The sequence below is a fragment of the Panthera uncia genome, chromosome E1 (assembly GCF_023721935.1).
Source record: "Panthera uncia isolate 11264 chromosome E1, Puncia_PCG_1.0, whole genome shotgun sequence".
NCBI classification, from domain to species: Eukaryota; Metazoa; Chordata; class Mammalia; order Carnivora; family Felidae; genus Panthera; species Panthera uncia.
Window position 1 is genome coordinate 4,450,954 of NC_064814.1, and position 13,557 is coordinate 4,464,510.

General features: G+C 57.0%; 1 protein-coding gene across 4 annotated transcripts in view; it reads right to left on the reverse strand.

Annotated features, from left to right (window-relative positions):
- Positions 1-459: 459 nt before the first annotated feature.
- SEC14L1 (SEC14 like lipid binding 1) overlaps positions 460-13,557 on the reverse strand; it is a 51,962-nt gene continuing 38,864 nt past the window's right edge. For all 4 annotated transcript variants that reach the window (XM_049635617.1, XM_049635614.1, XM_049635616.1 and 1 more), the window contains 9 exons: positions 11,880-12,069; positions 10,037-10,125; positions 8,781-8,851; positions 7,698-7,869; positions 7,224-7,358; positions 5,244-5,378; positions 2,891-3,142; positions 1,418-1,596; positions 460-1,217 (listed from right to left, as the gene is read on the reverse strand). In XM_049635617.1, coding sequence (XP_049491574.1) covers positions 1,112-1,217; positions 1,418-1,596; positions 2,891-3,142; positions 5,244-5,378; positions 7,224-7,358; positions 7,698-7,869; positions 8,781-8,851; positions 10,037-10,125; positions 11,880-12,069 — 1,329 coding nt within the window. In that variant the 3' untranslated portion in view covers positions 460-1,111. The remainder of the gene's footprint in view (positions 1,218-1,417; positions 1,597-2,890; positions 3,143-5,243; positions 5,379-7,223; positions 7,359-7,697; positions 7,870-8,780; positions 8,852-10,036; positions 10,126-11,879; positions 12,070-13,557) is intronic.

The following is a 13,557-nucleotide window of genomic DNA, read 5'->3' on the forward strand; positions in this document are numbered from 1 at the left end:
ACGCGTTGACACGCGTCATGCATGTGCGCCCCACTGCTGCCACAGGCACCCCCACGGTCACACCCACTCGCACCACTGCCACCCCCCACCCGCCTGCCCACACCCGCAAACACACCCCCAAAGTCCGCACTTTTCTTCTACAAAGCAGCGGGGCTCCCGCAGGCCGCGCGCTCTCCCGGAGCGGCCACACGGCGAGAACACGGTTGGCTGAAGTGGACACCGGACGATCTCAACGTGGCAAAAGCGACTGGGCCTTCAAAATACCCCTCCAGTGACGAGAAGGACCACAGGGGCCCCGATGCTATTAGGCTCTGAGGAGGCACCGGGATTAACGCTGGAGGGAGTTCTGAACCAGCGTCCACAGGGAGAGAGGACGACACGCCACGGGAAGAGGGCAAGAATCCCTTCCCTGCGGGTTCGCTTCCAGAAAAATCCTGCTCTGAAAGTATCAAAAAGGTGTGAAAAGGAGGCAAGAGGAAGTGTTTAATGACGGCGGTGGTTTCCGGGCGTCGCGGGGAGTCCCCGAGGGTCCCCTGACCGTGGACGCACCTGCCCGCGGGAGCAGAGCTCGGCGCTCCCACCGGCCACCCCCAAGGCCTCCCGGGGTAGCAGGTCTGCCCCCGGGAACGACGGGGGGGGGGGGGGGGGGCGGCCACTCAACCTGCGGGCCGGGTCGGCTGTGCACGCGGGGTGGGGACCAGCTGGCAGCTTCCGCTCCGGGTATGGGGGTGGCTCGTCTCTGAAGGACGGTGTGGGGACCCATCCACTAAGGGACAGCGTGTGGAGGTTGTCGGAAACGTTTTTTGCATCAGCTTCGGAGGCAAAGTCAACGTCTTAACTGTACACGAGCTACTTGCCTTTCGAGGGAGCCCTTGTGCTCTGGTTTGCTTTTGTGCCCACTGTGTACAAAATCTATGGCTATCGAGTTAGAGTTAAAACTACCTGCCGAGAGGGCCCGGGGCGGAGGACTACGACTGCCGCCTGCAGAGCTATCCGCGGCCTACAAGGTGACGAGTCGGCACAACGCGGCCGCCGGCAGGGGGCGGAGCGCGGCGGGCCGTCCGAGGAGGCGCGCTGTCCCCTCCGCGCACCGGGCACGGGCGTCGCGGCACTACCTGGAAACCATGGAGCCGCAGTGAGACTGGCTGGAGGACGTGGTGGCGGCGCTCAGCTGCGAGAACCCGCTGTGGCTGGACTCCAGGCTGGTCATGGAGCCCCTGCGAGCGGCACAGGGAGGGACGAGGCATCAGGACCCCGCGGCGGGCCGCCCCGCCCCCGCTCTCGGCCGCCCCGCCCCCACCGCCCCCGCACACAGAGGACGTCGCGCGCCGGCCGCCACGAACGGCCCCCCGAGGCCACGGCCACCCGTATGCGAGACCCCGGCGGCCGGCGGCCCCGGTGGGAGGGGAGCCCGTACCGGAAGTCCTCGGACCCGATCACCTCGGTGTAGTACATCACTTTGCACTTGTGGGACGACACCTGCAGCGAGGCCAGCACGTCGTCCACCCGGGGCAGGTTGGTGGCGGCACACGCCGGCATGCTGTGGAACTTCCACTGCAGGATGTAGAAGCCCGGCCACCGCGTCACGTGCGAGCCCTGGAACAAGTCGGGCGGTGCCGGCTGAGAGCTCACTTCGGAGCCCCTCCCCCAAGCCCACCCCCCAGCAGACGCCACCCGGAGGCTGGCCCCGGTCATCGCGCTAGCAGTGACCGCCGGCCATCTCGGTGGGTGGCCTGCCTGCCGGCCCCGCGGCCAGGGCCCCGCTGGGCGCCGAGGAGGACCTGTGGCCTCATGGGGAGGACGGCCGCAACAGGGGCAGGCGCCTGGGGGGCTGGGTGAGCTCAGGCCACCCTTCGCTCAGCCCTAAGGGGCTCAGAAAAGGTCATCTGACCAGGCGATGCTCTCCCGGACCTGCTTGCAATCATCTACCTAGAGCATTCTGGTTAAAAGGATGTCAACCTAGGGACGCCTGGAGGGCTCAGTTAAGCGTCTGACTCAGCTCAGGTCATGATCAGCTTAAGATCAGCTCAGGTCATGATCTCACGGCTTGTGAGTTCGAGCCCCGCGTCGGGCTCTGTGCTGACGGCTTGGAGCCTGGAGCCCGCTTCCGAGTCTGTGTCTCCCTCTCTCTCTGCCCCTCCCCCGCTCGTGCTTGGTCTTTCTCTCTCTCTCAAGAATAAATAAACACGAAGAAAAACCTTATAAAGGGTGTCCATCTAAAGTAGGACTCAACGTCAACGTGCGAAAATGACCGGAGCCTCACCTTCAACTGTCCGTTACTTTTAAAACGGAGTAAAAGCCTCTCTTTTACTCTACTTCTCAGACCAAACACTGACAGGCTTATCCCTGAAAACTGTAAAGGCAGCAAAATTACACATCTATTATGCAGGCCAGAAGCGCCCAAGGACCACTGTTCTTAGTACAAGCACTGAAAATAGCCGGCCACGACTTAACAAATGAACCGACAGAGCATTTTTAAACGAATTAGAATGCTCAGTAACGACAGCGGACAGCTCCCGAAGCACGTGCCTCTCCCCCTGCTGATTTAGGGCACTTTTCCTCTCGGCGGAAGCCTGCCTCCAGCTGTACAAGTGCACAGAATGCCTCTCCCTTCCCTCCACGTCACTTTCATGAAAAGAACTTCTAAAAAAACCTCATGCACTTTAGATCCAAGTCATGGATTCAGTCCAGAACCGTCACTCAGGTCTGAGTTTTCTTCGGGGTCTCACTTGGCTTCCTGAGAGTCGTCCTGACCGCAACGGAAGCCGGACACAGCTACGGGCTCGCCCGCGGACACACCGCGCCAGCCACGCGGGGCATCGGTGAAGCCCGAGAGCCCTCCTTTGCGAGACGAAATACGCAAGCCGCACGGAATGCCGGACGGGCCTACCTGCACGCTCTCCCCTTCTTTGCAGATCAGAGGGGACTCGACCATGCTGTAGTCACGGCCCGGCTGCCAGACTCGGTCTATCAGCTGCACGTTGTTCCCTCCCGGGGAAGTGATGCTGTGCGCCCCCAGGGAGTCCTTTTTGGGAGGCTGGGGCGACCTCTTGGAGTGGTAGATGTTGAAGACGATGTCCCCTTTGCACACGTCAAAATCCCAAGTGATCACCGAAGAGGCATCCACAATCTGAATGAGGATCTGGAAGAAGAGGTTGCATGAGGCGACCAAGGGAAGCACGAGGCCGCCCCCCTCCGCCCCCGCCCTGTGCCGCCACTGCCACTGTGGTGGCTTCGTCTCCGGAGGGGCTTTCTGGCCCAGCGGTGTGTGTGGGGGTCGTGGGAGGAAGGGAGACGTGTCACGTCGGCCGTCTCTTCACCCACATCCGCCTTCCGGCCACCCAGCCTTCCGGCTCTCCCTTCTTTCGACCAGTGGCCCCCGCTCCGGGTCAAGCTCTGTGCTCTTCCTTGGCTGCCCCCACGGCCCAAGACTTCCCACTGCACGAGCCTCAGCGCTCGAAACACCGGGCCCTGGCTGCCAAAATGCCTCAGCCACACAGAACAGAAGGAACTCAACACGGTACAGAAGCGGTTCCGCGGGTCGCTCTAGGCTGGCCAGCACAAGGAAGGAAGGTGCCGGAGAAGGCACAAGCGGAACAGAGGGCACGTGGAGGAACAGAAAAGGAAACGTTCCGGGCAAGCGGAGGGAACAGAGGCTCGCAAGGCACGGCGGCAGCCAGCGCAGGCGGGGGAGCAAAGAGCCACGTGGCATGGGGCAGGGGAGGCGCCCCGGGGACCGAGCGCCAACCTAAAACCCGAACTTCCTAACGGCGCGCCCGTATCAAATTTCCCAGTAGGGGATGATCAAAGTTACATAGTTCAGAACGTGACTACGGGGGGGACGTGAGAATTGAAGCCAGCTGTCCGAGGCTCTGCGTTCGCTCGGAAACCTCAGCCGGGGCCGGGGCCGGGGCCCCCTCTTCCCGGGAAGAGCCTTCTGCTCGTCGTCAGGCAGACTCTTTCCTCCTCACCACAGAAATACCACTCCGGAATTTCCCGAAAGAGCAGATTCCGGGAGCACCAGAGCCCTTTGTGGGAACCGCGCTTCCCTTCCTGCAGCGAGGGGCTCCCCAGGGGCATGAGTTCCTTCCTGCGCTCATGAGGGGGGACACTGAATTCAGCCTTCGTTTCAGGGGCGTCACCATCCTTGATTTGTGTTTTACTCCAGCCCCAAAGCAAGTTCTGGTGCCGTGACACAGAAGACGTTCCCACTTCCACAGATACCCCGTGACTCTCAAGAAACGGTCATGCACCACCGAATTCTGTGCCACAGACAAGACGGGGTCACCGGAGAAACGAGAACTCCGCCTCCTCGAGCCTGGTCTCCGTGCAGGAGATCAATATAAACAATCCTGAACGCAAAGCCCTGAGAATTCGAGATCTCCCTACAGAATCTAGGAATGAGGCACACCTAATGTGCCTCCGCTTGTGTGAGCACAGTGACGGTCCCTGCCCGCCCCGCAAGTGACAGGCCGGCCATTCCGGGACACACACCAGCAAAGACAGATGGTGGGTGGCGGTAAGGGGTCAGCTCCCGGCCACCGGCTGCGGCCTGAGCCCGCAGCCCCTCCTCGCTGACCCCTCGCTGGGAGCCCAGGGCCGCCGTCCTCGGCATCAACCCTCGAGGCAGAAAGCTGCCCGGAGCTCAGGAGGGGGGCTCGGCTGGGAGCCCTCACAGCTCAGGCCGCCCACAATGTCATCAGAGGACACACGGCGTATACAAAACACAGGCGCACTCTTGCTTCCGCACCAGAGGGGACAGCAAGAAGGGAAGAGAAATGTGCTTTTCTCCTCACTCTGCTTGACTTACAAAAACGGGCAAATTCCTTAAAATCTAAACCACCAAGGCCCGGTCAGGAAAAAAGGGAAATGAAACCGGCCCTATGTAATCGCTAAACTAACCAAACCGAGGAGTCAAACATCTTCCACAGGAAAGACTTTCCACGTGCCCCCCCCCCCATCCCTGCGCTAAGAGGTTATCCAGTAAAACAGAGGTGAGGAGGCCTGATCTCCTTCCGAGCACAGATGCCTTGAGAGACGCCTGCCCTTCAGTGTAGACATGTGCCTCAACTACAGATTTAAAAAAACAAACAAGCAACAAAAATTGACAACAATCTAAAGACAACAACCAGAGAAAGCATCTGATTTTCCTGAACTAAATCCTATTCAGAAGGCCGCCTGAAGAATTTCTCCCTGGGGAGAAGGGGCCCCACCGCCCTGGGCCGTCACCGCGGAGGGTGCACCTCGTGCGGGGCTCCCTTGAAGACGCTGGCAGACTGGTAGATGGTCTCGGTGCACAGCTTGAGATCTTCGTTCTCCAGCTCCTCCGCGGTCCTGTACAGAGATTTGGGGACCAGTCCGCCCTCGGGCACTTCACACTGGAAACAGAAACGCGGCAATAAAAGTTGTGCCCGCACACGGGGACCCCCTGAACACCAAACACTCCGGCGAGGGCCACGTCCCAGCATGCTCGACTCCTCTGGGCCGCTCGGGAAACGGAAAACGCTGGCGAGGTCGAAAAACGTTCTGTACGACTTGGCAAAAGGATTTTTAAGAACCTCTTAAATACACGTGTCATACTTTAAACGAGAGCAAGTTGAAGCTGATTTAGCACAGAATTCACACGAGTATTTACGAGGTACTGGACTCAAATTACGAAAGCTGGTTTATGTAAGAATCGCAAGCATTCACACGGCACCGTGAAGAGGAAACGTCACGTTCAGAAAAGCTGGATTCTCGGCAACTACAGGCATTTCTTTATTACACGCAATTGTCGTCAATACATACGTAACCAGCGATGAGAGCTTTGTGTCTGACCCGGGTCAGAGGATCCGTCCACAATGCCAGACAAAAAAATAACAAAGGAGAGCTTCTTCTGAAGCCGCTGCAAACAGGCTAAGTTGAACTAGAATCTGTGTATTTCATAAACTTCCTAGTCGACCTTGACAGAGTGACCCAGCACTCAAGTTCACAGCATCTTAGCAGCTCTCGCACCATCGGCCCCGGGAGGCGAGGACACAGGGAACCCACACGACGGTGTCCGGCCGGCAGTGCGGCCAGCCTGGAGACCTATCCCGGCATGACGTCCTGTTAGGGGACATCGGAGCGCCGAGTGCGAGAAGCACAGTGTGCAGGGACACATGACAGCCGGGAGAGCCTCAGGCGCCGGATCCCGGACGCGTGGACAGAAGAGGACTCTCAGCCCGGTAATTGCATCACGGTGGTCGGTGCCTGACAAACGTGGTCCGATCCGCCGTGAGCCAGGCCTCCCTCCAGCTCACAACGGAAGGACCGGCCACTCGGGACCGTTCTCATGTAACGTGAGCCGTCTGTAGGATGCTACATGCCTGACCTCCCGATTCAACGTCACGGCGCCTGGAGAGGAGGGCCCTGTAGTTCGTTTGCCCCTCGCACCGCGACGCCGCCTGCAATTCCTGAGCGCAGGACCCACGACCTGAAAGCTGGATCCGAATGCTGTTCAACCTCCTCCACCCATCCCAAAAGATTCCCCCGAAAGCCCAGTTCGTTAGCTCATAAACGCACGTGTCAGATCCAGTGTGTACGTATCCGAAGCGGGTAACTTTATTTACTGTGAGGATGACAGACATCCTTCCCCTAACGAGAGCCTGACCCCCCCCTGGCTTCGGCTGTCACTTCGGGAAGCCACCTGCGCCTCCGCAGGTCTCTTTCACCCTTGTGTCATGCCCTCGGGCTGTAAGGTCCTCAAGGACCCCTCATCACAGTTCAGGGCACACAAGTGGAGGTGTCTGCCCGAGAAGCTAGCAACTCAATGTATTAAAACCCCGATTACAGAAAAGAAGTGGTTGTCTTAACGTATCCCCTTTGAAATGTTATCCTGATTTACGGTCGGGGGGAAATCTTGGGAGAATCATCTGGAGTTAAGTGTTTTTAAAAAACGCACAGCTTCCCCCCGACAGGTAAAAGAAATCTGATCCACACGAAGCTGAGTGAATAAAGCAAGCCGTAATTATATTAGAGTCTAAAACAAATTCTCATTAGTATTTAACGACGAAGAAATGGGCATGTTATCGACCATCACTTACATGGTTCTATTTAGTTTAACTCTGGGTCAGAGAAATGTCAGCCAAAAGAAAGACAATACTCGCAACTAAAGGTTCTGAAAATCATCTGTACCAACCAACGCCCACCCTCCCTATCCCTGTAAAGCGGCCAAACGTGTAACTACTTGCCTAAATACATACCATGCACTCCCCGCTCAGGAAATCTGGAATAATCTCTTTATCGATGTAATCCAGCAGGCCGCCAGGACCCTGGTAGTCATTTCCTGCGTAAATCAGGAATTTCCTTCTGGTGTTGTCATCGATGAATGGACTAACCTGTAGGTAACGAGAGAAGACCATGCGGTCATCTTTGCTTGGCCGTCCGATTTCCAAAGATTAAAATGACAACGAGACAGTATGAGTGCGGGGGGGGGGGGGCGTGGAGAGGGGGCCGGGGAAGGGAGTCTGATACACGGAAAGTCTGTCCGCGTGACAGAAGGACGCTCGGGAATTCTTTCTTCCCTTCACTGGTTTGAGAAACTGCGCATCTTTCCACGTTTATTTTGTTATTTCCTAGCCAGCTAAGGCTAAGGGTCAGGGACACACGCACGCGGATGCACGCACGTGCGCCTTCCAAGTGGCTCGTCGTTCGTGCAAAGCGGCGTCCAGACCTACCAGCGTCCAGAGGACGGGAAACACCCTGGGGGCGCGAAGAATGAGGAGGCGGCCGAGCGTCTCGGGGTAGTTGGCCTCGACCACCTCTATGATGCGCAGCAAGGCCTTGACGCCGGGTCTCCACAGGTGGCGCATGTTCAGACCCTCCAGGTCCACCAGGCAGGTCCACGAACTGTAAGGGCGTGCAGACGTGTGTCACTCGCCAGACGGCACACTCGCCAACCGCGTCCCAAGCGACTGCTACCGTTTTCTCGTTTCGATACTGGGCAACGGCCCTTTACACACATCAACACAAGTCCACCAGTCTCGAAAAACCAAAGTGTCGCGCACCGTGTTTCTATCTACTCGAGGCAAGCACGCGGGACCGGTGGGGTGGGACCGATCCCCGAGACGGTAAAGCATCAGCGGCTCATCGACCATCGCAACCTCACCCGGGCACGCACGTGACCCAGCACAACGAGGTGACGTGCCGTGCTTGACCCGCTGCGCGGCCTCTGCCGACCCAACGGGGCACGGGCCTGGCTTTCTAATGCGCGCTGTGGCGAACCACAAGAAGCTCTTCTTCCGCAAGGATCGGAGTCCGGCGCGGCCTCAGGAGCCGAGACTACGGCAGGGAACGGAAAACCCTCGAAACTCCTTCCTGTCATGGCGGAACTTCCGTTCCAGTTAACCTGCCGTCCCCTTCTGGTGTGAGCCTCTGAACCGCTGCACATTCTCAGAATGGTTTACCAGAACTACAAGTATGGTTTAGAAATGCAGAATAAGTTTTTGCACCCCCGGGGGCTCCCCCCACAAGGACCATGCAGACTAACCAGACAGGCCGACCCACTCAGAGCGAGGTGACAGCAATGCCTCGGGGTTAAAAATGCCAAAACCCAGCACCTGTCCCTCCCAACTAACCGTATTACACGGTTATCCTTCTTCCGCCTTTGAGTATGCTGTAGAAAACAGGCTACTAGTTGGATTGGGTTCTAAAACCCTAAAAGCGTGACAATCAAACCAGACTTGGGTCCTAAAAGTCAACTAGAAATGTTTAACTCGTATTCTCAATAAGCTGGAAGGGAAAACAACATCAACGTCTACCTGATAGGTCGACCAAAGACTTTTGTATTTTCCTCACACCGTCTCAGCCCTTCTTCGTTTATGGAGAGAACCTAAGTGAAAAAGGGCCATAAAAAACCCACAATTAGTCTAAGCAACACCACCGTGTCAAGCTAGGAACCAAAGGGACAATAACAAAGCCCGTTTTAGGCAAGCAAGTCAACCGAAAGAGTCATCGGTTTAGATTTTATGACACGTTCATACACACACAACCTGTGGCTGACAAAGAATCTCTCTCTCTCTCCACAGGGGGTGAGCACTGTCCTCTGGGCAAAGGTGACAGCTACGTCCCCGTGAGATCGTCCCCGTGAGATCGGAGCTAGGTGTCACCGGAGGGGCGGGGAGGGCGTGCCCCGCTGACCTGTCTCTGGAATCAGCGCCTCTGGGGTATTGGGGGGGGGGGGGGGGGGGGTTGGGGGGGGGGGGGGTGCGGCCCCACGTGCACCCGCGCGTGGGGGCGGGGACGGGGGGGGGGGGGGGGGGGGGGGGAGGGTAGCTGCGAGCAGGGGAACGTTCAGCCACACGCGAATCCACGAGGAAGGGCAGTGTTAGAGCGGACTGGAGGCACGGCTGAGGGGACTCTCTGATCTGGATTCACTTCCCCTGGAGACACAGTCTATCCACATCTTTATGTGCACGAGTGCGTATATGCGGCCACGCGCGTGTGCACGTGTAAACGCTCTCACGGTGGCGAGGCCGACAGAATACACGACGAGATGCCAACGACAGATATTCGAAGACAATGGGATGACGGAGGTGTCTTTTAAAGTTTTCGTTTGTTTTTTGGTTTAAGGACAACACTCTTCTCCTAACTGCCCGCACTGTGGAGGCTGAAGGGGCAGGGGGGAGCCCGGGGTCCAGGGGCGGGAAGGAAGCATTTCTAATCGCTCAGACGGGAGATGCTAACCGCCCTCCCACGCCCTGGTGCTGGGGAAAGAATACCATGAAGAGGTCTGACCTGAGTGGGACACATCTCAAAAGGAGGAGGGGGGAGGGAGCAATTCGATGGAAAAAGAGGGCTCCAAATCGGCCCCAAGAAGCCATCCTGAGTGGCCATGGTGATTTTTCGTTCACGCTTTCCTGTGAAAAATATCTCTAGAGCTCCTGGGCCCTCTTCTGAAATTCTAAAAACGTACTGACAGAGCTCCTCTCCTGATTGCAAACGCACTCCACGCCCGCTCTAAGGGGACAGTTGTGACGGTCGGAAGGGGGCGGTGGCCTCCCCGGGAAGCACTTACGTATCGCAGCAAAGCCTCCTCGCCGAGCGCTCGCACCAAACCCTTGGTGTCCATCTGCCCCAGCCTGAGCACGTAGAGCGGCCGGCCGTCTACGGAGGGGAAGGAAACGCACGATCGGCACCGTTCCCGGCGAGCGGCTGACCGGAGCCCTAACAAGGAGCGTGCTTCCCCGCTCAGAGGCCGCAGCCGGCTGCGTGGGCACAGCAGAGCCCCCCCAGCAGCCGCCCCTCTGCCCGGGACCCGGGGCACCCAGCGGAGCTCAGCCTCCGTCCGGCCCTCCTCTAACCGCCGGTGCCGACCGGGGCTCAGACTCCTCGAGAACAACCGGGGGGTTGAACAGAGCCCGCTTTCAACGGCGGGGGGGACCTCAGAGTACCCGCGCTTCTTCCGTGAGCAGGGAGTATTTTAAATCTTTGATTTTTTTTAGGGAAGAAAACGTGTTCATTTCACGGGTTACCAAAAAGTTAACGTCTAGATTTCCTAGAAGTCCGCTTACCCTTGATTCCCACCTAGAGGATCAAGATAATTGAGGACTTTCAGGAACTCTTTACTTTCATACCAACCAGCACGGGGCGGCTCTACGTGTTTACAGCCTGGAGGCCTAACACGGAACCTGAGAGGAACCTCATTCGCTTTACAGATGCGCTGTCATCACACGACAGCTACGCGGACGGCGTAAAGACCTCAGTGGCCACAGTGGGTCCCGGAAGCAACAGATTCTCTAGATTCTAGACCCCTGACACTTGTTGTCTCAGGGGAGCAGGGGAAAGGCTAGGGAAGGAATCTGCTCCTGACAAGCACCTGAGACCCGTCTTGTGTCGTCCACGGGGGGCCAGCCCGCTCCTCTGACAGACGGGGCCCAACTTTTCCTTGTGTTTATCACCCGGTGAACTTCATTCACCTCCCACTGGCTCTAGACCTGTTCTACGTTTTTGTTTTTTTTTTAATTTTTTTTTTTTTAATGTTTTATTTATTTTTGAGGCAGGGAGAGACAAAGCATGAACGGGGGAGGGTCAGAGAGAGGGAGACACAGAATCCAAAACAGGCTCCAGGCTCTGAGCTGTCAGCACAGAGCCCGATGCGGGGTTCGAACTCACGGACCGAGAGATCGTGACCTGAGCCGAAGCTGGACCCTTAACCGACTGAGCCACCCAGGCACCCCATAGACCTGTTCTACTTAAAACAAACTCTCTAGACTCTGGCTCTAGATCTGTTCTACTTAAAACAAAAAGGTCTTTGCGCTCCCAAATTCTGTTGAAGGGAAGGTTTATAAAAAGTGTCTCCCAACGTTTATAAAACACATTCATGTTTTACTACGACGCTTCAGTCTTCGAAGGGTCGGGAAACAGAATAAAGAGATGTTTCCAGTAAAAACTAATAAAGCTACAATTAATATGGAAAAGCACAAAAGATGACGTCTGGAAAACAGACACATCAGACCTATTCCGCTTGGGAAGGGCCTGCTTTGAGGGGGAGGGCGCGCCAGGGCCGCCCCGTGCCCTGTCCACGTCTGCGATCCCGTCCTGTCCGCTGCCCAGCTCCGAACCAGGATGCAGCGGGCACGCCTCTGGCAATGCCGGCCTTCCCGCAACGCGAAGAAACTTGGCGGCCAAGGGGAGGCGGGGGCGAGAGCGGAGGGAAGGAAGGGACAGCCCGTGCCTGCGCTCCACAGGGACGCAGGGCGGGGGGAGCTCCCAAGCAGGTGAGGGGGGGGGGGGGGGGGGGCTGGCCGCGATGAACGGGCGCCCCTTTGCCCAGGCGGAGAGAGGCGGGGAGACCACCCACAGGCCCTCTGGACTCGGCGCGAGGCGGCCTCTAAGCGCGCCCGGGATGCCCAGCACACCTTTGTCGTGATGGTGCCAGCCTCCGGCGTAGTAGTCCTGGAGGACCTGGGGGGGGCTCCAGGTATCGAGGATGTAGTCCACCTGGTGCTGCTTCCGCCAAGTCAAAGACTGACACATGATCTCCCTGGCTTTGTCGATGTTGAAGTCCCGGGCACGTAAGAACCGAAGAATGTGCTCGTCCTTTGGAATCTGTGAAGAGAATAAGAGGTTCCTAAGCAACGGTAAAAGCTGCTAAGGGAAGAAAACCAAGCGACTAAAGGGGAATGAAACTCTAAAACTCACTTCTCGTCCAGAGCGAGCTGCATTATTGCACTATTTAAAATCAGCCGCTACTTGTCGCTCAAAAAGAAACATTCAAAAAACAATTTTTTTTTTAAATCGGCTGTTACTAAAAAACCCCCCTCAAGGCTTTAGAAAATCACTACCGCTAATCTGAGTAGTCTTTCCAGAATTCTATTTTGGTGTCAGCAAAGCAGAGCGAAGGCAGAAATAATCTGTTAAACGTCAAATGCTCCGGCCTGCCGGACCGATCCGTGATTGTGATCTGCGTGCACTTCTGCACACGTGTATCGCACCCGAGCCAAAGTCAGAACGCAAAAGTGTTGTTGGTTTTGGTGGCGGTGTCGCTAACACACAGGGACCTTCTCTGGAGAGTCTGCTATCGGACGAGTCGGCTCCTCTGAGGGAAGGACCAGGCCAAGACCGTGTCCGAGTCTTATCTGGCCCGGCCGTCTTCCTCCACGGCCACACGCTCGCCGGTGCACACCGCCGGTCCACGGCGGGTGGGAGGGCAGGGAAGGGGGAGCCTTCCGACTCCCCCACTGCTGGGAGAGTAACTCCAGGCACGGAGATGGCATCGCTGTGACTCAGGAAGGACCAGCATCCCACGGACGTGGTAAAGAACGAGGGTTCTGGGACCGGAGGGCCTGGCTTCAAACCCTCACGCCAGCACTCCCTCGGGGGAAGACCTCGGGCAAGTTACTTCACTGCCCTGTGCCTCAGTTTCCTCGTATGTACAACAGGGGTGGAAGACACGTCACCGTCTCAGAGGGACGTTGGGAAGATCTCGTAAAGGTCGTGAGAGTGTCTAGCCCGTGGCAAGCTCACGACAAACGACAGCCATCATTACAGCGGCTGTGCTCCCGGTAAGTGCTACCAACAGTCGTCAGACACGGAGGTGCTGGTGACCAAGGCCGGCAGAAACCAGCGCGTGGGTGGGCTCCATGCAATGCCCAGCTTCCCTTTACTAAGCGATGCCAGTAACTAGCGGGACACAGCAACGTGCCTGTGTTCACTTCTAGTCCCCTGTTAGCATGAGGTGGGTTAGAAAAACCTGACTCCTTATAAGGCTACAATTTTACCAAAAACCTCAAAATCGAAACTCAAACACTTCTAGTCTTAGAACAATCCGTGAATTCCTTCCAAAGCTTCTGAAAATTAAAATGTCAGAATACTTGGAACGTGATATCACTTTATAATTTGACAGGTAATTTTTGAAAACCTTTTCTTCTTTTTATTGCCGAATTTTTTTAATGTTATTATTTATTTTTGAGAGACAGAGAGAGAGAGAGAGAGACAGAGCATGAGAGGGGGAGGGGCAGAGACAGAGAGAGACACAGAATCCGAAACGGGCTCCAGGCTCTGAGCTGTCAGCACAGAGCCCGATGCGGGGCTTGA